Source organism: Dromiciops gliroides, chromosome 4, assembly GCF_019393635.1.
Source record: "Dromiciops gliroides isolate mDroGli1 chromosome 4, mDroGli1.pri, whole genome shotgun sequence".
In the NCBI taxonomy this organism is placed as follows: Eukaryota; Metazoa; Chordata; class Mammalia; order Microbiotheria; family Microbiotheriidae; genus Dromiciops; species Dromiciops gliroides.
This window is the reverse complement of record NC_057864.1, coordinates 14,399,512-14,427,115: the sequence shown is the minus strand read 5'-3', so window position 1 is coordinate 14,427,115 and position 27,604 is coordinate 14,399,512. Positions and strand designations below refer to the sequence as shown.

Genomic DNA, 27,604 nt, shown 5'->3' with positions numbered 1-27,604 from the left:
GGGGTCAAGACGCACAGTTTAGGAAGCTTGGGTCTATGCAGTGAAAAGGCCACTTAGAGCTATGTGAAGTGTGAGAAGTGCCCTTACCGAAGCAGAAAGTCAGTTTCAAGCCTCCCAGAGCTTTGGGTCCTTTAGCTCCGCCCTCTTACTGAATGAAGCCAAGGCTGGTCTCCATTTCAGTGGGTAGGCAGGGACAGGCCATGCGTCCTTTCAGCTGCTCTCAGAAATCAGAGGCATTAAGTATTTATTGATTGACTACATTATCATATGGTCTACAAAATCACCCCCCCCCCAAAAAAAAGCCGAGCTGCCCCAGGGATGCCAGGTTGTGCTGCTACTGATTCCCAGAGGGATCTGACTGGCCCTCAGGTTTTCTTGCTACCGGGGATTCCAATAAGAGTACAGTCCCTGTAACCCATGCAGGTAACACCTTCTCTGCCACTGAGAGATTCGCTAACTTGTCCTGGGTCACAGACAGTGTCAGAGGCAGAAGAACTCGGATCAAGAAGCCAACTTTCTAACCACTGAGCCAAGCTGCCTCTTTCCAAAGAAACGACCTAGATGAGGGATAGCTTTTAAAAGGGGGAGGCAGGGATAGAGGAAGAAGTTGGGGGGGGGAGGGTAGTTCCAGTATGAATTACCGTCCTTTTCCCTTCCAAATCCATACATACTCCACACATCCTCTTCCTTCCTTGGGTCCCAGTCAGGGAAAGGTACAAGAAACCGAGTCTCAGAATCGTGTAGAGAACAGCTCCTGGCTGGTCTCAGTGCTCGTTTCCTGGGGGTGGAGGAATGTGCAGAAGCGGGTGGGCACCCTGAGGCTCAGCCCTGGTGGGGCCCCTGTCCAGACTGGAGGGGATGGGAGGGAGGGAGGGAGGAACACTGCATCTCCAGGGATCGCTGCCGGTGTTGCGGGAGAGAGGAGGGGATGGGGAGGGATGGGGCATCAAGTGAGAGGGGGCCTTTCCCCACCTCTCCCTCTCCTAACTCTCCTCTCTCCAGTCTCCTGGTTTAAATCCGGGCCGCGCTGACCGAGTTTGGAAGTGCACCGAGCCCGAGCGCAGCTGGGTGGCACCAGACACCTCCCTTTCCCCGGGCCTCGGGCTCCAGCCCCCGCCCCCTCCCCCGCCCCCCCTCTTCCTTTCCCTTTTCCTCCTCCTCCTCCTCCTCCTCCTCCTTTTCCTCCTCCTGCAGCCGCCGCGGCTTCCCTCCTCCTCCTCCTCCTCCTCTCGTTCTCCCTTGGGCTAGCCCCCGCCAGCCCCCCGCTAGCCCGCCGCCGCCACCCCTCCTCCCGGCCGCCCCTCCTTCGGGGCCGTCCCCACAGTCCGCCCTCGCCACCACCGCCGCCGCCGCCGCCGCCGCCGCCGCCGCCGCCGCGGGCTCCTCGCTGCGCCCGGGCTCTGCTGCTGGGCTGCGGGCAGGAAGGAGCCGAAGCGGCCGCCGCCCCGGGCCGACGGACGCCCGGACGATCGCCCGCGCTAGGAGGCAGCAGAGCCGGGGCCCCTCGCAGCCTCGGCGCCCAGCGCCCAGCTCCCCAAGCCTGCGCTCCCCGGCCCCCGCGCCCTGGCGTTCCGGAGCCCGCGCGATGCTGGCCGCCGAGCCTCCCGCCTCGTAGCCGGGCTCGCTCCGCGGCCGCCCCGCTCGCGGGAGCCCTCGGCGGGCGCCGGGAAGTGGCCCGCGCAAAGTTTCGCGGGGAGTGCGGAGTGAGAGAGCCGAGGCGGGCCGGGCCGGGGCGCCCCCCGCAGCCGCCGCGCCCAGCCCAGTCAGCCCCCTGCCCGAAGCGGGAGCCCCGAACCGGAGAGGCAGCCCAGCATGGCCACGGGGGCCGGCGGGGAGCTCCGGCCGGAGGCGTCTCCGCTGGCCTCCCTCGGAGGCTGCGGCGGCTGCTGCTGCTGCTGCTGCTGCCCGGGCCGGAGCCGGGGCCGCGGTGCGCCCTCCGGAGCCGGGACCGGGGCTGGGGCCGGGGGCCGGGGCCGGGGCCGGGGGCCGCCGCCGCTCTGGCTGCTCTGCCTGGCCCTGCTGTGGCGGCTGGGCAGCGCGGCAGACGCCGACTTCTCCATCCTGGACGAGGCGCAAGTGCTGGCCAGCCAGATGCGGAGGCTAGCCGCCGAGGAGCTGGGGGTCGTCACCATGCAGGTAGGCAGCTCGCCCGTCCCCTGGCCCGCACGCCCCAACGCTCCAGCCTTCTAGCTCGAGCAAAGCCCTCCTTGCCGTGCAGACTTCCTCCTTCAAACTTCTCCCCTTGCTCTTCACCCTCTTCTCGTTACCCCTCTCCCCAACTCTCTGCAAAGTTGCTCCCCATTCACTCTCCCCTGTAAACTCCGCATTCTTTTGTCTTCTCGGCCCGAGGGCAGCCCGTTCCCCCTTCCTTTCGTCCTTCTGGAGGCCCCACTGGCCCCCACACTCTACACCCCCCACCCCCAAGCACTCCTCGAGCTCTGGTCCTTGGGGGCAAGATTGTGGGATTTGGGAGAATGCCCAGAGAGGTGTATTGGGAAGTGTTGGAGGCAGCTGCTTTCTGCACCTCTGTCTCCCAGCCCCCTACCAGGGAGGGAGCTGGGGGCTTTGCTAATCCCTTGCCCGGGACACCCGGGAGACTCTAGATTCCAGCCTTGTGGGCCGGGATGTAGTCTTTTCTCCGCGAGCTGTGGGTTGAGCTCAGGGTGTAGGGTGTAGGATGTGACTTGGGTTTTGTTTTTGTTTGGGTATTTTGGGCGGAGTAAGGACCGATTCTCGCTCACCCCAGACTGTTGACCTTCTTTCCTCTGACTCAGGAAAGGAAGAGGACTTTGCAGACTAATTGTGCTTGATGATGATGGTAGTGGTGGCTGTGAGGAGGATAATGAGACTAATCCAATTGCTAGATCTCTATCGTACCCAGGCAAGTGTCTTTTACCGTGAGGTTATTTTTTTATACTTAGCCGAAGAGGCCCAGTCTGTGTTAATGCGAGAAAGCTCAGATTCATTTTAGCTGCAAATCGTCGGATACAATGTAGCCCGTTCGGTAATGTGTTATTAATGACAACAATAATAGCATTAAGAATAATAATGGGGCCTTCCGAGGCAGGCTGAGTTTACAGGAATGCTCGTCTCTCCTAGGTGGAGGTCTCTGATTTCATTTCTTGCCTGCACCTCCCGCTGGGAGAGATGTTTGGAATCATTTGGGGACTCAGGTTTCCACAGGATTTTTCCTCCCTTTCTCTCCCCACCCCTTGGGGAGAGCACATTTCTTGAGGCCAATTTTCAGACTTTTAAACTTGAATCAAAGACAACCGAGGTTTACTTTTTTAGGGAGAATGCAGAAAGGGAAGGGGGTGATTTCAATGGTAAATTTGCCTGGATTTTGCAAACCCCAGCACATCCAGCAAGTCCCCTCTCCCGGTGTTTTTGTGTAACAATTGTCAGCCAGCTTGCAATGGCTGCCCCCAGTCCCAGGTCTTTTTGGCTTAGAATCGGTTTTCACTTTCTACACGATGCCCCGTTTTGATTTTGACCTGGAACAGGCCAATTTCTTGGGCATGAAAGCATTTTCTGAGGAAGCGAGTTTAAAAACAGGAAAAAAAAAGACCTGTTGTGTAAGATAAATATTTGGGTGGAAAATATTTCAGGCCAAAGAAACAGCATGTCTTCCTGAACAAAATCACCCCTGTAACAATACCCCGAGATACCCCTGTGCTGGTGATTCGAAAGTTCTCTTACACCTCACCGACTAGGGGCCCTTGGAGATGTGGGGGCTAGCGGCTACTCCCCTTGGCTGACTGGGGTTTGTCTTCTGGGAAGCTGACTGCAGCTCCTTTCGGCACTTCTCACTCCTAGGCAGACAAAAGGTGAAATCAGATCCCAACACATTGTAATTCAGGTAGGGATCAGAAGCAAATGTAGTTGTAAAAGGCTTCGCCATTGAAAAGGAGACCCTTAAAAAAAAAAAAAGAATCCGTAGGGGTCTGGGTCCAAATGGCTTTTTATCTCCTCCAAACTGGCTTCATTCTAGCACCTTTGGGAAGTCTTTGTGGTTACTGGCCTCCTGGGGCTTGGCCTTTGTCCTGCAAAAATGTGGAGTGGCCCCCTCTGTTTTATTTGTGAGACACATCTCTGGGCTGGAGGGATAGGTAAGCCACTTCCTTCCTTCCCAGGATATTTGGGGACATGAACTTTTTGATGGGCACATACCAAACAGTTTCCAGTGCTGGTGCACCCCCTCCCCTCTCCCCCAATCGTGGAGTTTCTACACACAGAATTGCGTGGCTTCGGTTCTTTACAATGCGGGGCTTTGTGTAGCCCCAAGAAGGCTGGCTTGTCCTGGCCATGATTGTGACTCGTTTATCGTTGTGCTGATAGGGATGCCCATGGTTGAAACCTCCACTAGCTCTGTAGATGCCATGTTGACTGCCAGGTGGACAGTTTGGTACAGCTAGGAGGGGTGGTCTTGTATCTCGGTAGACATCATCTTGGCATTGTGAAAGTCTTGTGGGTTTTTTTTTAACCAAACTTTATGTTATCAATCAGTTTCCTTTGAAGTTGAGTTGCATTTTAAACAGATTTTGCTGCTAAGCTATTCCCTGACTGAATTTGGAATTTAAAAATTGGAATTAAAATTTTGCTGACCAAACTTCCCCCCCCCCAAAAAAAAAAATAGGCCTGGCCTTTTTCTGCTGGGTTTGGAGCAGTGGAGGAGGATGCTTATAAAAAAGTGAGGCCACTGAAGAGGACCATTTTTAAGAAAACACAAACCAGGCCTCTTTCAGTGCCATGGTTTCTTAGGACGTGTTTCTCATGCTCAATAATGGAGTTAGACAGTTGGAGAAGCTGTTTCCTTAAGGCTTTAGATCTGGGTTTTCCTAAAGAGACCAATATGTTCATTGCATTCCCTGTTTAAGAAAGGAGTTAGAAATAAAATTCTCTGAAATTAATTGCTCTTTGTCATCTCCACTGACCTAAGGAAGCTGTTACTGAGTGGGGCTGCTTAGGTAGCAAAAACTTTGTCTAATGATAGGCTGGGGGATAAAGGCAAAAATTTGATCCTATTCTCCCCTGGCCATGCGTGTGGGGGGTGGGGAGGAGTGGAGCAAATCCTAAATTCCCTAGAACACCAACCCCCAAGCTAATGAGTGGCAAGATTGCCCATGTTGCACTACTGAGCCTCAGTTTCCACATCAAACGGGTAGCTGAGACTAGATGATCTGTCTAAGGTCCTTTCCTGGTCTTTGATAATCTCTCAGTCAATCAATTTAAAAAATTTAAGGTGATATTTTTTGTTTTACATTATCTAGATTTCCTCCTGTGTCCCTTCTTCTCTTCACTCCCCCAAAAGCCATCCCTTTAATAAAGAATCAAACAAAACAGATTAGAAATTCAGGGAAACTTGATCAATAAATTGAAAAATATCTGATATTACATGTAAAACGCCACGTTTGTGGAATCTCTGCAAAGGAATGAGAGGTGGTGGTGTCTTCTCATAACTCTCTCTATTCTTTGGAGATAAGGCAACAGGCATTTATTATGGACATTTACTATGTACTTTGTGAGAAGCTCCGTGACATCGAGTGCCAGGCCTGGAGTCTCAGGAAGACCTGAGTTAAAATCCAGCCTCAGACACTTACTAGTTATGTGACCCTGGGCAAGTCATTAACCCTTTGCCTCAGTTTCCTCATCTGTAAAATGAACTGGAGAAGGAAGTGGCAAACCACTCCAGTAGCTCTCCCAAGGAAACCCCAGATAGGGTCATGAAGATGCATATGTGACTGAACAACAACAAGGTGTGTTATAGAAGGCGTTCCTTTGGGGGCAGATGGTTTTGAGTTGATGACCACTGAAGTCCCACCAACAGATCTACTCTAATCCCAGTCCAATCTTCTTTCACATGCAAGGAAAGGCAGAGATAAGATGACTTGTCCAAGGTCCCACAGGTAGTAACTATTGAAGCTGGGATTGGAATCCAGGTGCCTCATTTTGTCTCATGAAAAATTAATTACTCCAGTACAAGAAATAGCCCAGGGCATGCATGCTTTGTATTTGCAGCTCCTCCACATGGGTGTATCCAAAGAATGGTAAGTGGTCAGGAAATCCTTTTTGATTCTTTTTTTTTCCACTCAATACAATGATTAATTTGCCAAAGAGTGTTATAAACTTAGCCTTGGTTATGCGCCTAGCACTGTGTCAGTGAGCTTTGGTGGTGGTTGGGATGAGCAGGGCTGCTAACATTGTGGTAGAGTGTGGGGAGGAGTCAATATGGAGGCAGAGACCCCGGCTTCAAAACCTACCTTTGTTAGTCATTCAGTAAGCATTTATTAAGTGCCTACTATGTGCCAGGCACTGTGCTAAACACTAGGAACATAAGGAAAGCCAAAAGACAGTTGCTTCCTACTCTCAAGTAGTTTGCAGTCTAATGGAGGGGGGCACTACAAGAAAACAAAATACAGACCAGATAAATTGGAGAGAATCAATAGATTCTCAGAGTTGAACCAGAAGTCAGTGAACTAAACCCTCCCCAGAGTTACTAAGGCCTCCTGATTGTTTTTGTACAGTCTGGGAGCTAAGAATGGGCCTTTACTGTAAAAAACATTCTTAGCTCCCAGACCATGCAAAAAAAAAACTAGGCCAGAGGGCTTAATTGCCAACCCTTGGGTAGACAGTGAGACTTTAAGTAGAGAGGAGGAGAAAGAGCATTCCAGGCATAAGAGAAAATACTAAGAGCCAAGAGATGGAATGTCTTGTTGGAGGAATACAAAGCCAGTGTCAGAGCATGGGAGTGGAGGGTGTGCGTGTGGCCACTGGAAAGGTGTGTGTCATGGCTGCTGCTGGGAGGGGGACTTTAAGAGCCAAACAGAGGAGTTTTATAACTGATCTTGCAAGTGATAGGGAGCCATTGTTTTTGAAGAGGACCAATGACATCATGGGGTAATGTCTTGACTTGCCTGTGAATTAGATTTGAGTGTGTGTGTGTGTGTGTGTGTGTGTGTGTGTGTGTGTGTATTTGGGACAGGGAGGAGGGGGAATGGGGGAGTGGGACATGGTCAGACCTGTACTTTAGGAAGATCACTTTTAGAGCTGAGCAAGAGAATGGACTGGAGGGGGGAGAATCTTGTGGCTGGCAGACCCACCAGCAGGCTTTGGCTATAATACAAACTTAAGGTAATGAGGAACAGGATGGGAGCTGACAGCATCACAGGAGAAAAGATGGCCTATAAGAGCAATGTTATCTGGGTACAATGGACCTTTGATTGGCTATAGGGGTGGTGAACAAGAGTGAGTAGTGGGGGATGATTCAGGGCTCCTGATCCTGGGTGGCTGGGAAGATTCTGTCTCCCTCCACAGTAATAGGGAAGTTTGGAAGTAGGGGAGGGTTTTGAAGGAAAGATTATGAGCTCAGCTGGGGATGTGTTAAGTTAAAGATGTCTGCAGTACACCTGGTTCAAGATGTCTAGTAGCCTTGTAATTGGGGGCAAGTCTCTTCCCTGCTGGGTCTTAGCTTCTTCTTCTTCTGTAAAATGAGGGGATTAGACCAGCTGGTCTCTAACATTCCTTCTGACTCCCAGCATGCTAGGTGCCACAAAAAGGTATGGTCCTTGCCCAGAAGAAGCTTTGACTAAAGTCTTGGAGAAAGGATAGACCCATGGGAAAGTCAATCAGCAAGCATTTCCTAAGTGCCTACTCTCAGCTTGGCACTGGGTTAGAACAGAGATAGGGACTGGACCTGGGATATTGCTAAATGAGAAAACTCCCTCTACCAAGGAAGGCTGGCTGGACCTTCTCTGCAACTTAGAATTTTAGAGAGTAGTGTTGAGCACAAAGGAGTTAAGTGACCTACTGAGGATCACATAGCCAGTACTGGTCAAGAGTTCAAGGCAAACAAAGGCAAAAGTAAAATCCTTCGCCCTCTATGAGGGGAGCTGGCCTTTCTTTGCATCTCCAGCACTCAGCACAGTGTCTGGCACATAGTAGGCACTCAACAAATGTTTGTTAATTGATTGATTGTGTAAGGAAATGTAAAATGAATTCATAGTGAATGTGAGGCACCAACAGCTGGGGAGAAAACAAAATAGTCTCATGGAAGGACCTGTGCTCTCTCTGAGCTGAGCAGCTGTAAGGGCAATAGTGACTGATTGGAAGAGGCAGAAGCAAGGAAGGAAGGCATTTCAGGCATATAACCCAGTCTGTACAAAGAGTTGGAGGTGGGAAATAGAATACTGTGTAGGAGGAACAGAGAATAGAGCACTTTGGCTTACATGATTCTGAAGAGGAGGAAGATCTGGCCTTCTTAGCTGCTCTTCCCATCTCTATGAACCCCACTTAATAGAACAGCATGAGATCATTGCCGGGGGAGTTTCTGGAACAAAAGGAATGGGGCAGCCCAAATATTTAGGGCAACATTGTTAAGCTGGACTCAAAACACAGCTTCTGTGTGGTTCCCCCTTCCATAAGATAAGATTTGTTTGTTTGTTTGCTTGTTTTGGTTTTTTTGGTGAGGCAATTGGGGTTAAGTGACTTGCCTAGGGTCACACAGCTAGTTAAGTGTTAAGTATCTGAGGCCGGATTTGAACTCAGGTCCTCCTGAATCCAGGGCCGGTGCTCTATCCACTGCGCCACTTAGCTGCCCCCGTAAGATAAGATTTATATCCATCTTTAAGATTTCTTTCTGTCTCAGACCAATTAGGAGAGATTTTAGAAATAGCCATCCATCGGTATTCCCAAGTAGCATGGTTATTGTCATATGAATCCAGCACATTTAGCATTAATGAAAATCCCCAACTCCTTGGAAATGGCATCTCCAGGGGGTACAATCAAATTGCCCATTAGTGGAACAATTTTGACTTGAGTGTAGTGGAAATGGACCCAAGGAAAAAAACAACATTGAAATTGTCTGTCTTAATAGCCATGCATCTCGTTTGCATTTTTAACAATTCCTATTCCACCTTTCTGTTCTCATCCCTGGCCCCACACCCAGTTATGCCCTGAGTCCTCTACTTATGTATGCTAACTATGCTTGAAGTTGAGGGTGTTATTTTGTGGAGGGGACATGGGGCTATGGGGCTGCACCCTACAGAATCAGCCAGTTATGTTGAGTTTTGCTAGAAGAGTTGCTTTAATTCCCTCTCTATGGTACCCACTTTCTTCCTTGACACCCATGCTAACTACCAAAGTGGGACTGCAACATGGGAACCCCAGTATTACATCTCACCTCACAGTGCGAATTGTCATCATTCACAAAGGTGGGCTAGTGCAATGTTCCAACTGGAAGGGAACCGAGAGGTTGGGAGGGCATGGAGTGCCATCTCTTCTTTTTAGAGGACAAGAAAGACGCCCAGCCCCAGGAATTGGCTGGTTTAAGGTAAGCAGCAAGTTTCTGGCAGAGCCCTAGGCTCTAGGTGAGGTCTCCTGAGTCCTAATTCTGTGCTTTTTCTATCTTCCCTAAGGGTGCTTATTTGCCAAAGTGAAGTCATCAATATAGGGACCTTATGGGTCCAATCTGGGACTGCACATCCCTGTTCTTACAACTCTATTCCCTGGATGACCATGGGCAAGTTACCTAAATTCTTTGGGCCTCAATTTCTTCATCTGTAAAAATGAGGTGGGTGAACTAGATGGTGTCTGTCCCGCCTCCCCCCCCCCCTCCTGAATTGTGATCTCTGAACAAAGGAGAGGGAGCAGGGCCTGGTTTTACTCTTGCCTTTCTTTCCCTAGTGCCTGCTGCATAGTGATCATTACATGATTATGGAGTTGAATCTCTATTTCATCTCTTGCCATTGACCCTATCCTTCTACCACCACTAAAACTTTTCAAGTAGCAATGTGGGATGATTTGGAATTTGCCCCATTCTCACTGGGAGAACACACAAAGCAAAAATAGTTCCATAAATTGGTGACCACAAAGGAGCAGAAAGCTTGAGGGCTATGATGTCAGCCAGCATGGCATAGGAGTGGAAAGAACACTGCACTCAGGACTCATAGGACCCGGGTGGCACAGAATCAATCTCACCTCTTCCTATCTGGGTGACATCGGCTAAATCGGTTTTCTTCAGCCTCTTTGGGCTTCAGTTTCTTCTTCTCCACAATGAAGGTGTCGGACTACTAGATGTTCTCTAAGGTCCCTTCCGGCTCTAAAGGTCTGGGCTGATGCTCGGCAAGAGAGCCATGTTGTAGGCTTGGTGCTGCTGGCTAAGGGGGGCATTGAGAAGAGACTGATTCCTCTCTCGCTTTTGGACTCAGTTCTTAGACTTGTTGAGCGTAACCATTACTGGGCATGAGCTGGCTTCTTTCATCAATTATTTTCTCACAGATAGGTCCTCTGTTGGTCTTGGTGGACTGCAAACTCAATATGAGGCAGCAGTATGATGTGAAATGTGCCACAAGCTTAGATGGCAATATAGTATCTAGAGAGAGGAAAGTCATAGGGTCATTATGCATTTTTAAGACTGAATCAGGCTCTAGAGAGATCTCATGAAGTTGGAGCTTTGTGTTGAAGGGAAGATGAAAATTAATAGGATAAATGTAAAATGCTATGTATTGGTTCAGAAAACCAACTACACAGACAAGATGGGGGAAGCAGGGCCATTTAGCAGGTAACTGGGAAAAGATTTGGGGGTTTCAGTGAAATACAAACTCAATAGTAATTTTTATAATGAGGTATATATGTATGTATAGTTGATAAACTTATGTAATCAATTATATGGTCTCCAGTATATGAAGATATGTGTATTTATGTTTCTATATGTCTATGTCTGTATCTATCTCTATCTCTGTCTGTCTCTGTCCCTATCCCTATCTCTCTATCTCTATCTCTATATACCATGACATGCTTGAACATTATACCAATCCACCCTTGTGAGTGATGTCAATAGATGTATATGTATGACATATGTATATATCCATATATCTGTATATACAAATATCATGACATGATATATAACAATGACTATATTATCTTTTATATATGTGTATGTGTATATGTATACATATATGTATACACACACATATATATAATATATGTATATATTTACAAGATGCTTTACTTGGATTATCTTATTTGACCATCACAACAACCTTGCACGGTAGGTGCTATTATAACTCTTATTTTGCAGATGAAGAAATTGAGACTGAGAAGAGGCTAAGTGACTTTTCTAGTATCGATGACTTGTCCGATTAGTCAACAGACATTTGTCGAATCCATACTATGTGCCAGGCACACCTCTAGGGGAAAATAAAAGATAGCCCCTGCTCTCAAGGAGTCCTCAGACTAATGGGAGGGACAACATGTAAACAACTCTGTACCAGCAAGGCCTAGACCAGATAAGTTGGAGATAATCAGCAGAAGGAAACCATTGGCATGAAGGGGGATTGGAAGAGATGACTTCATGTCTTGGGAAATATTAGAAGTGAGATCTTCCTGACTCCCGTTTTTCTGTTCTACTCACTAGCTTCTCGATGAGAGTGAGCAATGTGATATGGCCCCCCAAGAAGACTCATGGGATTTTAACCTGCATTAAGAGAAGCATAACACTTAGGACAAGGGAAGGATAGCCCAACTGTACTCCAGATTAAATCTGGAATATTGTGATCATTTTTGGGCAAAACATTTTAGGAAAGTCCTTGGAGTGTCCAGAATCAGGCAGATACAATGATAAAGAATCTTGGGTTCTTGCTACATTCACATGACAACCAATTTACAGTCAAGGATGTTTGGCCTGGAAATTGGGGGAGGGGGAGGGACAACACTGTAGCTATAGTCACATATTTGAAGATATGTCACCTGGAAGATGGTAGACTCATGTTTTTTGGCCTAAGTTGCAGAGCTAGAATTTAGTCTTTGGCATAAATTGCAGACGTAGACAAAGGCTGGGTGCCAGGAAAAACCTGGTCATAAATCAAGTTATCCCAAAGTGGATGGGTCCCCTCTAGATGTAGAAGGTTAGGTCATTCAAGCAAATGTTTAAGTTTTAGATGTCTACTTTCCTCATCTGTAAAATGAAAGGGTTGGGCTAACTGATCCCTGAGGTCACAGCTAGCTTCTAGATTAATGTTCCTAATTGTATTAGAGTATTCAGTCATGCAGAGGTATCCGTATTTATTTAATCATTCCTCAGTTATTTAGACATTACAATTCTTGGCCATTGTAAACAATGCTGGATAAACATCTTTGAAGTTGATGACTCTGTTTTTGTTTTTTTGGTTTTCCTTTTGTTAATATTTCCAGGCTCTATTTCCAACAATGAAATTACTAGTTTAAAGAGTATAATTAATTTTATAATTTCTTTTGTGTGCTACCAGATTTTGATCTGAAAAAATTATACAGCTTTGCAATTCCATCAACAATGTATGAGTTTGCTTATTTCTTCATCTCCAAAACACCGAGTTTTCAATCATTTTTTTTTTTTTAGTGAGGCAATTGGGGTTAAGTGACTTGCCCAGGGTCACACAGCTAGTAAGTGTTAAGTGTCTGAGGCCGGATTTGAACTCAGGTCCTCCTGACTCCAGGGCCGGTGCTCTATCCACTGCGCCACCTAGCTGCCCCTCTTTCAATCATTTTTAATTGATGCATGTATGTATCAGTAGTGATGTAACTATCAGTAATAACAGTGTGTCGACCCCATTTTACTCTGAATCTCTTTGAGTACTGATAAAATTATGCATTTTAAAGTTTGTGTTCCCTAATTTTTTGGTTTGTGATTTTGATCCCATGAATTTGTATTTCCTTTTAGGTCATTTATTTATCCACTCTGGACTGAGCAGACAACCTTTTCACTTTGTTCTTTTTATGTTTAATCTCAAGGCATTTGCCTTCTTCCCCTGACTCCTCCTTCCCTTTCCATTTTTTCCCCATATTTACCTTGGCCATACTGATTCCAGCATGATTCCAGTTTGAAAACTTTCTACAAGTCAATATGATGAGAGGCAGGTAGATGAAGGGGCCTTGGTACATCTGTGGAAATAGTGCACATTGCTGAAATTGTTAAGTACAGTCCAGGGGAGTAAAATCTCCTGTTTTTACATGATTTTCTCTTGTTTCTGTGCCAACTGTCACATTTTTTTTGAGGCTCTTCAAATCCACTGCTGCAGGTGGGGGCTCTTCTCTTGGGTGGGGGCCCTGCTCTCCTTGAGTTTGGTCAGTTTGGATTTCTAATTGTTTTTTCTAATGGAGCATTTCTAAAAGCTATTGGGAGGTCTTGGTAGAAGGAAGGGCACTTGGAAACTAGCAAGTCAGGGAGAAAGAATCTGAATTTTTAATTAGGCTTTTGAGTTGCTTCTTCAAAGTGTCGGAGACATCATTAGTGATGTAAGTCGGGTTGCATTAGCCCACAGTGACATTTCACTTCAAACACTTGGGAACGCAGCTGTCCCTGGCAGATAAAAGTTGCCGGTGCATTGCCGCAGTAGAAGCAGCAAGGTGGATGGGGAGATAATGAGCTGCCTGTCTGTCCCCAATCGCTCACTGTGGGCTGGGAGAACCCTGCCAGTCATGGGCAGGAGTTATTAACAGGAGAAAATCCCTATATATCATCTAGCCATTTGGACTCGTTTCAGCTGCAGTGGAGCTGATAAGGCCCAGGATGAGCAAGGTAACCACAAAAACTGAGGCACGGAAGAGGCTGGCCAGCCTGGGCCTCCCCCTAGACCTTCCCTTAACTCAGTAGATGAAGAGGATAATGACCCACATAGACAATGACTAAGGAAGATGTCTTAGCTTGATCACCTGATGTGACTCCATGCAGAAAGATGTCCTGTCTTCCCACAGCATCCTTGGGATCATAACTCTAGTGATGATAGAGTCCTTAGCGTCAATCACTGCAAACTCTGATTTCCCAGATGAGGGAGCTGAGAGCCAGGGAGATGAACTGATTTACCCTATGGTGAGATGAGATTTGAATTTATGCCCTTCCTCTCAGGCTGCCAGGGCTCTTCCCAGCAGTTAACACTGCCTCCTAATACCAAATGGACCATGAGTCTGAGGACTGGGTTCATATAGAGTCCAGGCCTTTTTCTATTTGTGTAAAATCAGGACAAGTCCCAGCCTCTCTAGGACTGAATCTCCTTCTCATGCACTGGGGGGATGATGATAATGAAGATAACGATGATAACGAGGGCTGAAGTGGTGAGGTTCTCAAAGGCCTCCATGTCTATCATTTCATTTGGTTTTTCACCACGACCCTGTGAGGTAGGCACCATTATTAGCCCTCTTTATGGAACAGGGAAGGAGGCTCAGAGATGGAAGTGATTTGTTCGGGGTCACTTGGCCAGCACTCTGATGGGAGACTTAAAATGAGGCCCTTGTGATAGCCAGTGTGCTGGGCTGCCTCTTCTGCCATGGGGCATCTGACCCAAGAAGGCTGGTGACAGAAAGAAAGCTTCCTTATACACCAAATTATTTCTTTTTTTTTTCTTTTTTTTTTTTTTGTTTTAGTGAGGCAATTGGGGTTAAGTGACTTGCCTAGGGTCACACAGCTAGTAAGTTTTAAGTGTCTGAGGCCGGATTTGAACTCAGGTACTCCTGACTTCAGGGCCGGTGCTCTATCCACTGCGCCACCTAGCTGCCCCTCTTTTTTTTTTTTTTTTAAGTGAGGCAATTGGGGTTAAGTGACTTCCCAAAGTCACACAGCTAGTAAGTGTTAAGAGTCTGAGGCTGGATTTGAACTCAGGTACTCCTGACTCCAGGGCCGGTGCTCTATCTATTGTGCCACCTAGCTGCCCTATTTCTAATAGAAATCTTTGTGGCAGCAAAACATGTATGTGTCTATAAAAACACACCTATATATACTGACTTACACACAAACACACAAGAACCTACAAACATACATACACATAGTCACATGTGCACATATGCATACAGTATATATATATAATACATGTATCCATATAAACACACATGTACACATACACATGTATACACATACTGTGTATATCTGCTCTGTTTATCATCTACTTATTTACATGTTGTCTTCTCTTCTTCCCCATTAGACTGTGACCTCCTTGAGGGCAGGGACTATTTTTTAAAAAATGTCTTTGTATCTCCAGTCTTTAGTACAGTGTTTACACATAGTAGGTGCTCAACAAATACTTGATTAATGGATAGGAAATAAAATGGGTGCCTGTCAGTTGGGGAACAGCTGGTCCTGTCATGACATTGGAACCAAGTGGAAAATTGGTGTGCAAGAAGAAATGACAAAAAGGAGGAATTTCAAGAAACTGAGGAAGCCTTCAAATGAAGTTTTCCAGAGTAAAGAAAACAGAAGCAAGATAACGATGTACAAGAAGGCTAGCAATGTAACTGAAAGCAACCCTGAGGGCTAGTCAAGGTAGGAAACACTCTTGGTTGTGGAGTATTAAACCTGCCTTTCAGTAGAGAGGTGGGGGACTATGGGTGAAAAATGTTGCGTATCCCATCAGATGTGGTTGTTTGTCTGTTGGTCACTTGTTTTGAGGAGATGGCTCAATGAAAAGAAGTGATAGTAACAATAGGAAGAAAGTCTAGCATTTATATTGGGCTTTAAGGTTGGCAAAACAGTTCACATACATTAGCTCCTTTGGCTGTCACAACAACCTTATGAAATGGGTGCTATTAAATGTCCCCATTTGACAGATCAGGAAACGGAGGATGAGAGGGAATAAGTGACTTACCCCAGGGTCAGCAACTAGAATCTGAGGTGGGATGTGGAGTCAGACCTTTCTGAATCAAAGTTCAAACTCAATCCACCAGCTGGCAAATAGCTCTTTCATCATATGGGGAATATGTGTGATGGAAAGAGAAATGAAAAGCCTTCAGTGTTTTTTTTGGGGGGGGGGTTTAGTGAGACAATTGGGGTTAAGTGACTTGCCTAGGGTCACACAGCTAATAAGCGTTAAGTGTCTAAGGTTGGATTTGAACTCAGGTACTCCTGGCTCTAGGGCCGGTACTCTATCCACTGTACCACCTAGCTGCCCCAGATTTTTTTAAAAGCCATTTGGGGTGGGGGATCCTTAAGTTTCTTCTGGCTCCTTAATCTTATAACAATAAAATAAAATGATATTCCATGTAAGAGCAAAGCACTATGGAACCATGGCCATGGTATGCTATTGGAAAGAAATCACTTTAACTACTTAAGAAATGTACTGTTTGCAAGCGGAAAGAAGTTTCGTGCTCACTGATATGAAGAGATGACATTTATGGAAATCACCCAGAGGCATTCTTCATGGTGAAGTTTGCTGTGTTGGGTTGGAAAGCTTTCCCTCTAATTATTGTGTGGAATATTGGGAAGTCAGACATGGAAAAAGACCAAGTCCGTTTCTGGGCCCTCCGCGCCACCGTCAGGCTTTCGAAAAGTCAATTTCTGGTGCTTTGTTTTGGGCATTTTTCATCTTTTAAAAAACCTATTTTCCCCCTTCTCAGCCTTCTAGGTTTGATATTGTTCTGCACAGGCTTCACTCCATCTGTTTTTATTTACTCTATTTACATAAAATCTGACATTAACCCAGTCCAGCAGCAGAATGTGCTTGAGGCATCAGGCTCAGCCTAGATGGGCAGCTCCTAACAGGACTCTGGTAGAAGATGTGCTTTCTGGTTTCATTTACGGGCTCCTTCCCCTCCCTCCGGCTGTGGGCCCACCCACCAAGATAGGCCAATAGATGGGTCTGGACTAGCTGATGGCAGCTGTCTCCCTGATTCCAGCAGTGTGAGCCAAGATTGGTTTCAATGACCTCTCCTGTTGGATGGGGACAATAGAACCAAGACAACTTCAGGGTCAGAAAAGACCTCAAAGTCTAGCTACTCCATCCCATAACAGAAAACCAGTCCCTTTTACAAGAAATCTGACAATTTGTCATCCAACCTATGAGACAGTGTGGTGTAGTAGATGGTGTTAAGCTTGGGGTCAGCAAGTGTGAGTGTCAAATTCCACATCTGTCATTTTCTAACTGTGGGACCTTGGGCAAGTCAATTCAATGAACTCTTTGGGCCTCAGTTCTTCACCTTTGCCATAAGGAGGCTGGGCCAAGAGACTTCTTGCTGAAAGACCCCCAAAAGAGAGGGAGTCACTGTCTCCAACCATGGAGACTGCCTCTCTTAATCAGTCAACAGCCTTTATCAAGTACTTCCTACATTCCAGGCACTGTACTAGGCACTGGAGACTTGAAGAAAGCCAAAAACCATTCTCTGCCTTCAAGGGCTTGACACCCAAATGGAGGAAATAGCTATCAAATATCGATGTGCTGACAAGATAGCCCAGAGTACATGGAAGGCCAATGTGGAAGGGCAGAAACAGCAGTTGTAGAGCCTGGGGAAGATGTCTTCCAGAAGGCTGATTCTCAGGAGACCAGGCAAGTGAGGATGTGGGAGGGAGGGAGCAGAGCAGCCCAAGCTGAGGGACAGGCATAGATAGGCATGGTGTCTGGAGTTGTGGCCAGGCAATCAAAGCAGGCCAGTTTAGCTGGGTTAGAGAGAGAGTGTGCATGAGGCTAGAAAGGCAGGAAGGGGTCAGGATATAGAGGGTCTCACTCAAATCACCTCCAGAGGAGTTGAAATTTATTTGATCCTGGAGGTAATGAAGAGCCCCCAGAAGTCATTGAACAGGGAGGTGACACTGGCAGACCTCATCTTGGCAACTGAGTGGAGAATGGATCTGAGTGGGGAGAGGAGAATGACATCTATCACTGTGCCTAGATTGCACTTTCCCTTCTATCCCTCTGTCTCCTCTATTGAGATATTACCCATCATCCTTCAAAGTCCCAAGTCCAGTAAGCCAGTCCTGATTCCATCTGTCAGAAACATGTAATCTCTTCCCTCCTGAAATCATGGTAGAGTTGCTTTGCTTGAATCTCTCCTATATGCCTTGTCATTTTCAACTATAATATTAATAATAATAGCTAACATTTATATAGGGCAGCTAGGTGGCAAAGTGGATAGAATGCCGACCCTGGAGTAAGGAAAACTCAACTTCCTGAGTTCAAATTCAGCCTCAGACACCAGCTGCGTGACCCTGGGCAAGTCACTTAACCCTGTTGGCCTCAGTCTCTTCATCTGTAAAACAGGGATAGTAACAATACCTACCTCCTAGTATTGTTTTGAGGATCAGATGAGATAATACTTGTAAAGTGCTTACCTCAGTGCCTGGCATGTCGCAGGAACCATATAAATGTTTATGACCTACCTTTCCCTCCTCATTACTGAAAATCACAATCAGAAATAAATCTATCAAGTGCCCTAATATTGGTAAAGCGCTGCACGAGACAGAGCTCTGAGAGGAAAGTGCCAAGTTTCTTCTCCTGTCTCTATCACTCATTGGCCTTGTCATATCAGGCAGGTCACTGTAGTCCGCACAGAATACATCCTGAGGACTGCTGAATTCATCACATTTCACTTGAAGCTCGTTGAAGGCAGGTATTGGCTTTTTTCCAATCCCTAGAGATGAACTCCTTGCCTAGTATATATTGTTCAATTATTTTAGTCTCATCTGACCCTTGGTGACCCCATTTGGGGTTTTCTTGGCAGAGATACTGGAATGGTTTGCCATTTCCTTCTCCAGCTCATTTTACAGACAAGGAAACTGAGGTAAACAGGGTGAAGTGACCCAGCAGGATTTGAACTTAGAAAGATATATTCCTGACTTCAGACCAGGCACTCTATCCAACTGGTCACCTAACTGCCCCTGGTATACTGTAGGCCCTTAATAAATGCTTGCTGATTGACCAATAGGTCCTTCAGGGAAGAGAGGACCAGATTTAGAGGGGGCCTGTTTGTCCTTGGGACAATCTTGGGCTTTAATTTGGGCTCATTTTGCATTGTTTTGTTTTTAACAAAGACTTGGATGAGTTGTAAGCACTCTGGATGAGGGTTTCACTCCTGACCACTTGGCTATTAAGTTTCCCATTCTTTGTCTCCACAGTTTATGTAATTTCTTTCTTCCCTTTTAGATGATGGAGCCACAGAGACTAACCTAATTCTAGAATCAGATCACCTGCCCCATGAGGAGACCTTTTCCCTGGTGAAAAAGCAGGCCATTTTGGTGGGTGTATCAAGGTTGGGGTTCTAGGTCTTCAATCTAGAGGGATTCAGGTTGGGCTTCTCTTTAGGTGGCAAAGATGTGTATTGTCTACACAGTCCCTAAATCCAGAAAAATGAATCGATTGTTCCTTGGAACACGGGCCTCATTCTGCCCTATTATAAGGTCAGTGATGGACTAGAAAGAGCTCCGGACTTGGAGCCCAAGGGACCTGGATTTGCATCCCATCTCAGCCTCTTGCTACCTAAGTGACCCTTAATAAGTCACTTTCCTCTATGAGCCTTAGTTTCCTCATATCTAAAACAAAGGAATTGGACTCAATGACTCTCTAAGGTCCAGGCCAACTCTTAATAGTAGAGTAAGACAAATTTTCACCCCATTTCCAGTCCTTTCCCTCCTCCCTCCCATTGGCCCACTGGGCATACCCACAGAGTCATAATTTTCTGTGGATTCTGTTAAGCCACCTGTCACTTTGTGGGGAAGAGGGAATGGTAATAAGGGCTAGGGACTCTGATGAGCAATAATGAAAGGGACGGGTTTCCCCTTCATCTAAGTAGTAATAGCCAATGTTCATTAGGATATCTAGGCCCTAACAAAGCACCAGGCCTGAAGTCAGGAAGACTCATCTTCCTGAGTTCAAATCCAGCCTCAGACACTTAGTAGCTTAGTAGCTGTGTGACCCTAGGCAAGTCCTTTTTTTTTTTTTTTTTTTGAGTGAGGCAATTGGGGTTAAGTGACTTGGCCAGGGTCACACAGCTAATAAGTGTTAAGTGTCTGAGGCCGGATTTGAACTCAGGTACTCCTGACTCCAGGGCCGATGCTCTATCCACTGCACCACCTTGGGCAAGTCCATTAACCCTGTTTGCCTCAGTTTACTCATCTGTAACATGAGCTGGGGAGGGAAATGGCAAAGCACTCCAGTCTCTCTGCCAAGAAAAACCCAAATGGGGCCAAGAAGAGTTGGACACAAATGAAACAACTGAACCACAACACTTGTCTATTGAGTGCATTGAAGTTTGAAAAGTACTGCTTCAAATTATTTCATCTGAGCCTCATGATAACCTTTTAAGGTGGATACCATAGGAATTATCATTCCCATTTTACAAATGGGGAAATCGAGGTTCAAAGAGAACACGTGATTGTTCATGATCAGTAAGTAATTTCCTGAGGCAGGATTTGCATCTAGTGCTTCCTGATTTCTACTCCAGTCCTCTGTCTGGTGCCATTTCTTTTCCACTCAGGAGACAAATTTATTCTCCAACTCAGCTGTGGGGGACAGTGTGAAGTATGGCTAGAAGGAGGAAATCAGTCAGTCAAGCAGTCAGTCAACAAACATTTATTAAAGATCTCTTATGTGAGGGGCACTGTGCTAGGGCTTGTGGATACAAAAACAATTCATGAAAATGGAGCTTACATTCTACTGAATGAGAAAGAATGGTAAGTAGAAGCCAGGCAGGCTGGCCTGGGAAGTTTGTGCTACAATTCTTTCTTTCCTTCCTTCCTTCCTCCTCCTCCCTTCCCTCTCTCTCTCTCTCTCTCTCTCTCTCTCTCTCTCTCTCTCTCTCTCTCTCTCTCTCTCTCTCTCTCTCTCTCTTTGCAAAGTAATGAGAGTTAAGTGACTTGCCCAGGGTCACACAACTATTAAGTGTCAAGTTCTGAGGCTAGATTGGAACTCAGGTCCTCCTGAATCCAGGGCTGGTGCTTTACCCACTGTGCCACCTAACTGCCCTGCAATTCCTTCTTTAACAGTTTTCTGGCACTAAGAATATTCTGGCAACTATCCAAAGGCCCCTCCACCTGGCCAGCCCCCATTTATCCTGCCTGGATGTGAGTCTCAAGACCATACTTTGGGAAAATGTCCCTGGTTCACAAACCACCTTGGCAGGCAGACCAAAGGACTTCATTAACATGGACTCTGAAGTTCACTCTTTGAGCTGGGCATGGCCCCCTCACCATCTTAGACTCTCCAGGTCTGTCTGGGGCTGGATTTCTTTGTGAAACTCCTCCCTCTGATGTTGGAACTTTAAAAGATGGAGGCACATTTGATCTGAAGCTGGGATTTGTTGGCTCCAGGCTTTTTGTTAATAGAAAACACTCATTCCCATCTAGGGGGAGAAATGAAAGCACCAGAGGCAGGACTTCCTATTTGCCCTTTGGACTGCTTTGCTGCCCATCAAACAGCAAACATTCTGGGGGAGAACCCAAATTAATCAGGTCTGATGCCTCCCTTCCAACTCAGCGTGTCCTCATCAGGCACCAATTACAGAGCTAAGAGAAATTCTCCTCTTCCTCTTCCCTTGAGGCCACATCCTCCGGAAGATTGGGAAGAGAAAATACATTGGGTGGAGCACATGCACTTTGCTAGCCCCAAAATCGCATGTGAAGACTTTCAGATAGATGATCCCTTGGAGTGTGTTTCAGTATTTTGGAGGGAGCTGTGATCTCTACCACACTGAGAGATCACAACTTATCCATCCCCCCTCCCTTAGTAAAATGTCAACTCCTTGAGAGAAATCATTCTGTCACTTTTTGTCTTTTGGGCAGTTAGTCAGAGATAGGTGCCTCACCTAGAGTCAGGAACACCTGAGTACAAATCTACTTACTGCAAATCTACTCCCTGGGCAAGCACTCAATCCCAGTCTGCCTCAGTTTCTTCAATTTTAAAATGGGGATGATGATAGCACCTACCTCATAGAGTTGCTATGAGGTTCAAATGAGATAATAACTGTAAAGCACTTAGCACAGTGTCTTACATAGTAAATGCTATGTTAGTTACTGTTATATTATTATTATTGTTATTGTTATTGTTTTATCCCCAATGCCCTTCCAGTGCTTCCCATATAGTAGATACTTTAATCAGTGCTTGTTGATTGACTGATTGAACTTTACATTGTGGTATACCATTATAGAATGTAGGCTGTCTTTCTTTCTTTCTCTCTTTCTTTCTCAGGGCAATGAGGGTTAAGTGACTTGCCCAGAGTCACACGGCTAATAAGTGTCAAGTGTCTGAGTCCAGATTTGAACTCAGGTCCTCCTGAATCCAGCCTCTGGCTGTCCTCATTCTTGACATATATTTCCTCTCCTCTTCCGTGCCAATATCTCTGGTGACATCCTTTATTCCACTTTTCCCCCAACATCCTTTTTGGTTGTTAATATATTCTAGCCTTCTCAAACTTACCATGGGTTCTCCATTGCCCTCTGCTTGCCTCTAAGCTTTAATTCTTTTGTTTCTCTGGCATTCCATGATTCACCATCATTCAGTATTTCCATAAGATTATTCGAGTTTAAAAGATTGGCCTTTGTTGAAAAGAAATTCTAAAGAGGAATGATTGCTTATGACTCGAAATTCTTGGTAATTAAAATTCTGGCAGGAATAAAAGTACCCTCTCCCCCCCATGTGTGTTTTCATTTCCCCTGCCTGTATGTGGGTTGTGAGTGTATTTACTGACTGGGAATGGTGTTTAATAGATTTCAAACCAGAAGAAATATAAGAGATGACTAATTTTGTCAAGAGAACTCTAGCTTTCAGGAGTCCGTAGCTTCTTTCCTAGCACAAATATGGTATTACTTTCTCCATCAGATTCTTATTGCCTGAATGAATGTATTCGCAGACACACCTGAAATCCCGAAGGCAGTGATTCCTTCTAGGAAGTTCCAAACTGAGTAAGAAGAGGTTTTCCAAGAAGAAAAGGCCACTCTGACTCTGAAGGTTGACCATGCTGGGAGATCCAGGATGAGGTGTCTAAGAGCCAGTTGGAGATGTGAGGTCAGAGGTCAGCAAAGAAATTGAAGGTGGAGAGGTAGATTTGAGAATCATCAGCATAGAAATGGTCTTTAAATCCATGGGAGCCGATGAGGTCACCAAGTGAAGTAGTGTAGAGTGAGAAGAGAACAGAGCCCAGTGGGGGATCCCTATGGGTAGACGGCAACAATAAGTAGGATGGTGATTCCAGAATGAAGCAAAGGATTTTGTTCCAGAAGACGAATAATAAAGCCCACTTCCCTCCTTTTGGTAAAGGCAGTGGACTATGGATGTGTTGCCTGCACATTACTCATTTCTATGTGAGTGTTTTGTATTTGTTACAATAGGTGTAGAGGTGAGGGTTATTGGGAACAAAGAAAAGTGTAGAAAGCAAAGAGCAACAGTAAAATGTGTAACCAAAAAAAAAAAAAAGGAAACAAACACAATGCCTTGACACATAGTAGCCGTTTCATCTAAGTTTAAGTTGTACAAGACCTCATCTGGTTTGGAGCCACTCTCTCTGGGAAATGTGTATCCCTTAGATTAAACCAGGGCAGTGGAAGTGGAGGCCATGTGTCTCTGTGGAAACCACGCACTTATCTGATGTTCATAAAACATTTGTTGATGGACTGCAAACTTTATAGAATTGAGATCCTTTGCTTGTATTTGGCTCCTTGAAAAAACCCTTGGTTTGACCAAAATAAGGTGGGCCGCTTTCTGTTGTGTGCTTCAAATATGAGGGCAAGCCCAAGAAATTTGATCTCAATAATTCCTCATCTGAGAGGCCGGGAGGAGGGTACTTTACAATGATGGCCTCGTAAAACAAGTGCCTCCTCTGGACTTGTCAGAAGAGGTCAGGCTGGTTTTCATTAGAGTAAAAGACCACCAGTTTTCTATGCTCCTTCAGGGCAGGAGACACTCCCTACAACGGGACAGCCAGGAATTATGTCCAGAACCTGGAGGTGGGCCCACCCAGCGGGGCCTCTTGACTGTCAAATCTGCCGGCCTTTCCTCAATCCTCTGCCTTCGGAACCTTTCTGAAGCTTTGGAATGACACCACTTCCTGTGGCCTCTCTCCTTTCTAGGTTTCTGGGCCACTCCTGGTTCTCTTCATGCCTGCCTGATGTCACTCTCACAGGGTCCTTGGATGAATCTTCATAGTCTTAAACCCTTTTGTGTCCTGGACCTCTCTGGCCATCTGGTGGTCTTTGGCCTCCTTTCTCTAGATGTTTTTAAATGTACAAAATTAACCAGATAGGATTACAAAGGAGGCCAATTCTAGTGAAGTAAAGTTCTCAGAATATTTTTCAAACACATTCACCAACAAGCCCCAGGTTCAGAGCCCCTGATCTAAAGGCAGGCCCCTCCTTTTACGGGTATCACAGGATCCCTGCCCTGTTATAGGGGAACTTGAACCAGTGATGTAATCATGAGGCCTCATCCCCCCCTCCCAAAAAGCAGGCACATGTGCATAGATACAAGACATCCATATAGTGACATGAATGAAAGCAAGTTAAAGAAGGGATGGTCCTTTCAATTCAGCAAGTCTGATTGCCCCCCACCCTCCCAACCAGGGCTGTACTAGGCACTGTAAGCCTGTATGAAAGACAACTGCTTGAGTTCTCTTCTGCAAAATAAGCAGTACCTGGTAGGTCTTGTTTGCAATTATGGACATGGATGTTGTGGCAATCTGACAGAGTTTAGGCAGGGCTGCCTGCCAATTTGTCTGCCAATGTTGCTGGTGAATGGTGAGGATCCTGTGTTAATCAATATTTGTCAAGTGATTACTGTGTCTCAGTAACTGTGCTAAGTACTAGGGATACAAAAAAAGGCAAAAAAGGGGGGGGGCTGAAGAGGCCAAGAGCCCCCTCACTTTATGGAGAAGGAAACTGAGGCCCAGGGAGTATAAGTGACTTGCCTAAGGTCACAAAGGCAGGGCATAATTGGCAGAGCTGGGATTTGAACTAGGGTCTTGTGACTCTGAATTCCAAGTTCCTTCCATTGCAAACACTGCTCAGGTTTCTTAGCACTCTTGGTCAGGGGATTAATACCAATTTACATGTGGGTCTTGGTCTTCTGTGGCCATCAGTCTGGTAAAACCTAGGAACCTTGTTCCTGAATGCACCAGATCAAACGAAGAGGATTACAAAGGCAACTAACTGACTGATTGCATTGAAAGAAATGGAATTTCTTGTCTCCCCAAATCTGCTGATATCCTGAAATCAGAGGGCAGGTCCCCAGGTTAAGACCCCCTGTGCTAATTTCTGCCCATCCTGTGATGATCCGAGGGAACGAATGGGAAGGAAAGGTCAAGGACAGGAAGAAACCTGCCCCTGGAAGCCCTAACCAGCTCAGGCTGTAGCTACCCAGTGTCTGTTGACCTCGGCCCAGCCTGACTCTCAGTCCCTCGGGACTCGGGAGTGCTGACTGCCTCTGTCTCTGGCTTTGTCTGTCTGTCTGTCTTTGTCTCTGTCTGCCCTTCTGTCCTTCTGTGCTCCCTTGATCTCTCTTTGTCTCTCAGCCCGCGAAGATAGCCTCGGTTGCGGTATCACTCGTCCCAGGACAATTCATCATCTCATTATACAGATGTAGGCAGGGTAAGGGGACGCAGGCTCTGGACTTGGCTGCCGGCCCCCAAGAGTGCAGCGACTCGGGGGCGGCTTCTCGAGGCTCGCCTGCTGTCCCAGTGAAGGAGAGGGGGCGTCCGGCTGCGGCCTCTGATTGGGCCGCGCTGCATCTCCAGCTCCCCAGCGACCTCCACCTCCTCACTGCTCTGGGAAGGGCATCGGTTTAAGCCCCGCCGTGGTGCAGGGCGATTGCTTAGTTTCTGTTTTACAGAGACCTTTTCCTTAGCCCAGGTAGCGGTTAGGGAGAGGCGGGGTCTCCTCAGGAAATGCTGCCAAGAGGCATTTCCCCAGAGGGGCTGAGGCCGCCCTCCCCCTCCCGGAGCCTCCCCCCCCCCCCTGTTTCCCCTCCTTCTCGCCCTCTTCAGCATCTCCCTAATCCTCCCTCCCTCCCTCTGCAGACTGGGACCAATCACATCCTCTCCATGGTGGGGCTCAACTTCTATATCTGTCAAATGAGGTAAATGGACTAGAACGGGGCTGTTGGCCAGTTTTATTTCATGCTCCCCTTTGTCAATCTGCTGATGTTCACGGACCCCTTTTTATAATCGGGCTTTTAAATGCATAAAATTGATAACCATGGAGAGCATTTATGTGCTTAATGTGTGCCTTGCAATGAAAACTATGGAGGCAGTGCATAGACGTTCAGGCCCCTGAGTCAGGAAGACTCATCCTCCTGAGTTCAAATCTGTACTCAGAGACTAGCATCGGAGACCACTGTTTGCCTCAGTTTCCCTCATCTGTAAATGAACTGGATAAAGAAATGGTGAACCACTCCAGTAACTTTGCCAAGAAAACCCCAGATGGGGTCATGAAGAGTCAGATGTGATGACAGATAAATGGTCTCTGTCTAGCAGAACCTCCATTCTAATGATGTGAAGAAAAAGGGAGTTGGAGAGTTGGATGGAACAAAGATGTATTTCCCCCCAGCCAAGTTCACAGACCCCCTTTGGGGGGAGTGGTTCCTGGACCCCAGTTTAAAAATTCCTGAAATGGACATTCTTTAATGTCCCTGCCGGCTTTAAATACAAAAACGTGTGGTTCCATGTGTGACTAGTCCATATCACACAATACATGTAAGTGTGTCTATGAATATTTACTTTATTTGGGATCCAGTTAGTGACTTCATTGGTATAAAAGATTTTTAGGTGAGGGAAACTTTCTACCAATCTGCTATCAACTTCTTCTTCTTCAAGTTAATCTTAGAGACTTCTTCAGAGCATTGAAAAACTAGGTGATTTGGCCAAGATCACACAACCAGATAGGGTCAAAAGTGAGACTGACACCCAGCCCTTCTAGGCTTCCTCTCTTACTTTAGTTATATAGTATATATTTGTAACATCAGCTTTGATGACCTCACTCACAAAGACCATAGGTGCTGTTGCTTTATCTTTCAAATATATGTGTATTACATATTTCAGTGCTTGATGAATAATGCTCTGTCCCACAATTCCTGCATTTGTGTCACATAAGCCATTCCTGTGGACAGGTCAGGGTCTTGTGTCTTTGTTTTGTTTTATCACATCTGTGATTTCAGCCATATGGGAACTCTGAGTGAGGAAGCAGGTTGCCCACCCTGTCCACAGCTAAGGTCTCAGAGAGCTGCCCAGGTCACTGTGAATAAAGCGATGTGCCTGTGGTGACCTACTCAGGAGGCATCAGAGGCAGAATGTGAATGTAGGTAGCTTTGATTGTGGGGAGCAGATGCTATCCTGATGTTTTCATGCTTGTTTGTCCTGTAGAATTTCAGGGTGGGGGCAGCTAGGTGGCACAGTGGATAGAGCACCAGCCCTGGAGTCAGGAGTACCTGAGTTCTAATCTGGCCTCAGACACTTAACACTAGCTGTGTGACCCTGCGGCAAGTCACTTAACCCAATTGCCTCACTAAAAAAAAAAAATTAAAAAAAAAGAATTTCAGGGTGGTAAGGTGACAGAAGCCGTCTCAGAATCTCAGAGTGGGGACTCAAGTATCATCCTGCCCAACTTCCCTGAATGAGAATCCAGGACAGCCAGGTAGTGTAGTGCATGGAGCACCAGCCCCTGGAGTCAGGAGGATGTGAGTTCAAATCTGGCCTCAGACACTTGATGCTTACTAGCTGTGGGACCCTGGACAAGTCCCAACCCCAATTGCCTCAAACATCCGGGGTCATCTCCAGTCTTCCTGATCTATATCTTGCCACAGGACCCAGATGGCTCTGGAGGAGAGAGTTAGGCTGGTGACCCTGCACAGCCCTCCCTCACTTAAATCCAATTCAGTTCAAGTCATGACATCAC

The 27,604-nt window shown here is 46.4% G+C and overlaps 1 protein-coding gene across 1 annotated transcript in view; it reads left to right on the top strand.

The window, feature by feature from the left end:
• The first annotated feature begins 1,710 nt into the window (after positions 1-1,710).
• Positions 1,711-27,604, top strand: part of CACHD1 (cache domain containing 1) — a 235,725-nt gene continuing 209,831 nt past the window's right edge. Inside the window, exon 1 of the mRNA XM_043963374.1 lies at positions 1,711-2,136. Coding sequence (XP_043819309.1) covers positions 1,813-2,136 — 324 coding nt within the window. The 5' untranslated portion in view covers positions 1,711-1,812. The remainder of the gene's footprint in view (positions 2,137-27,604) is intronic.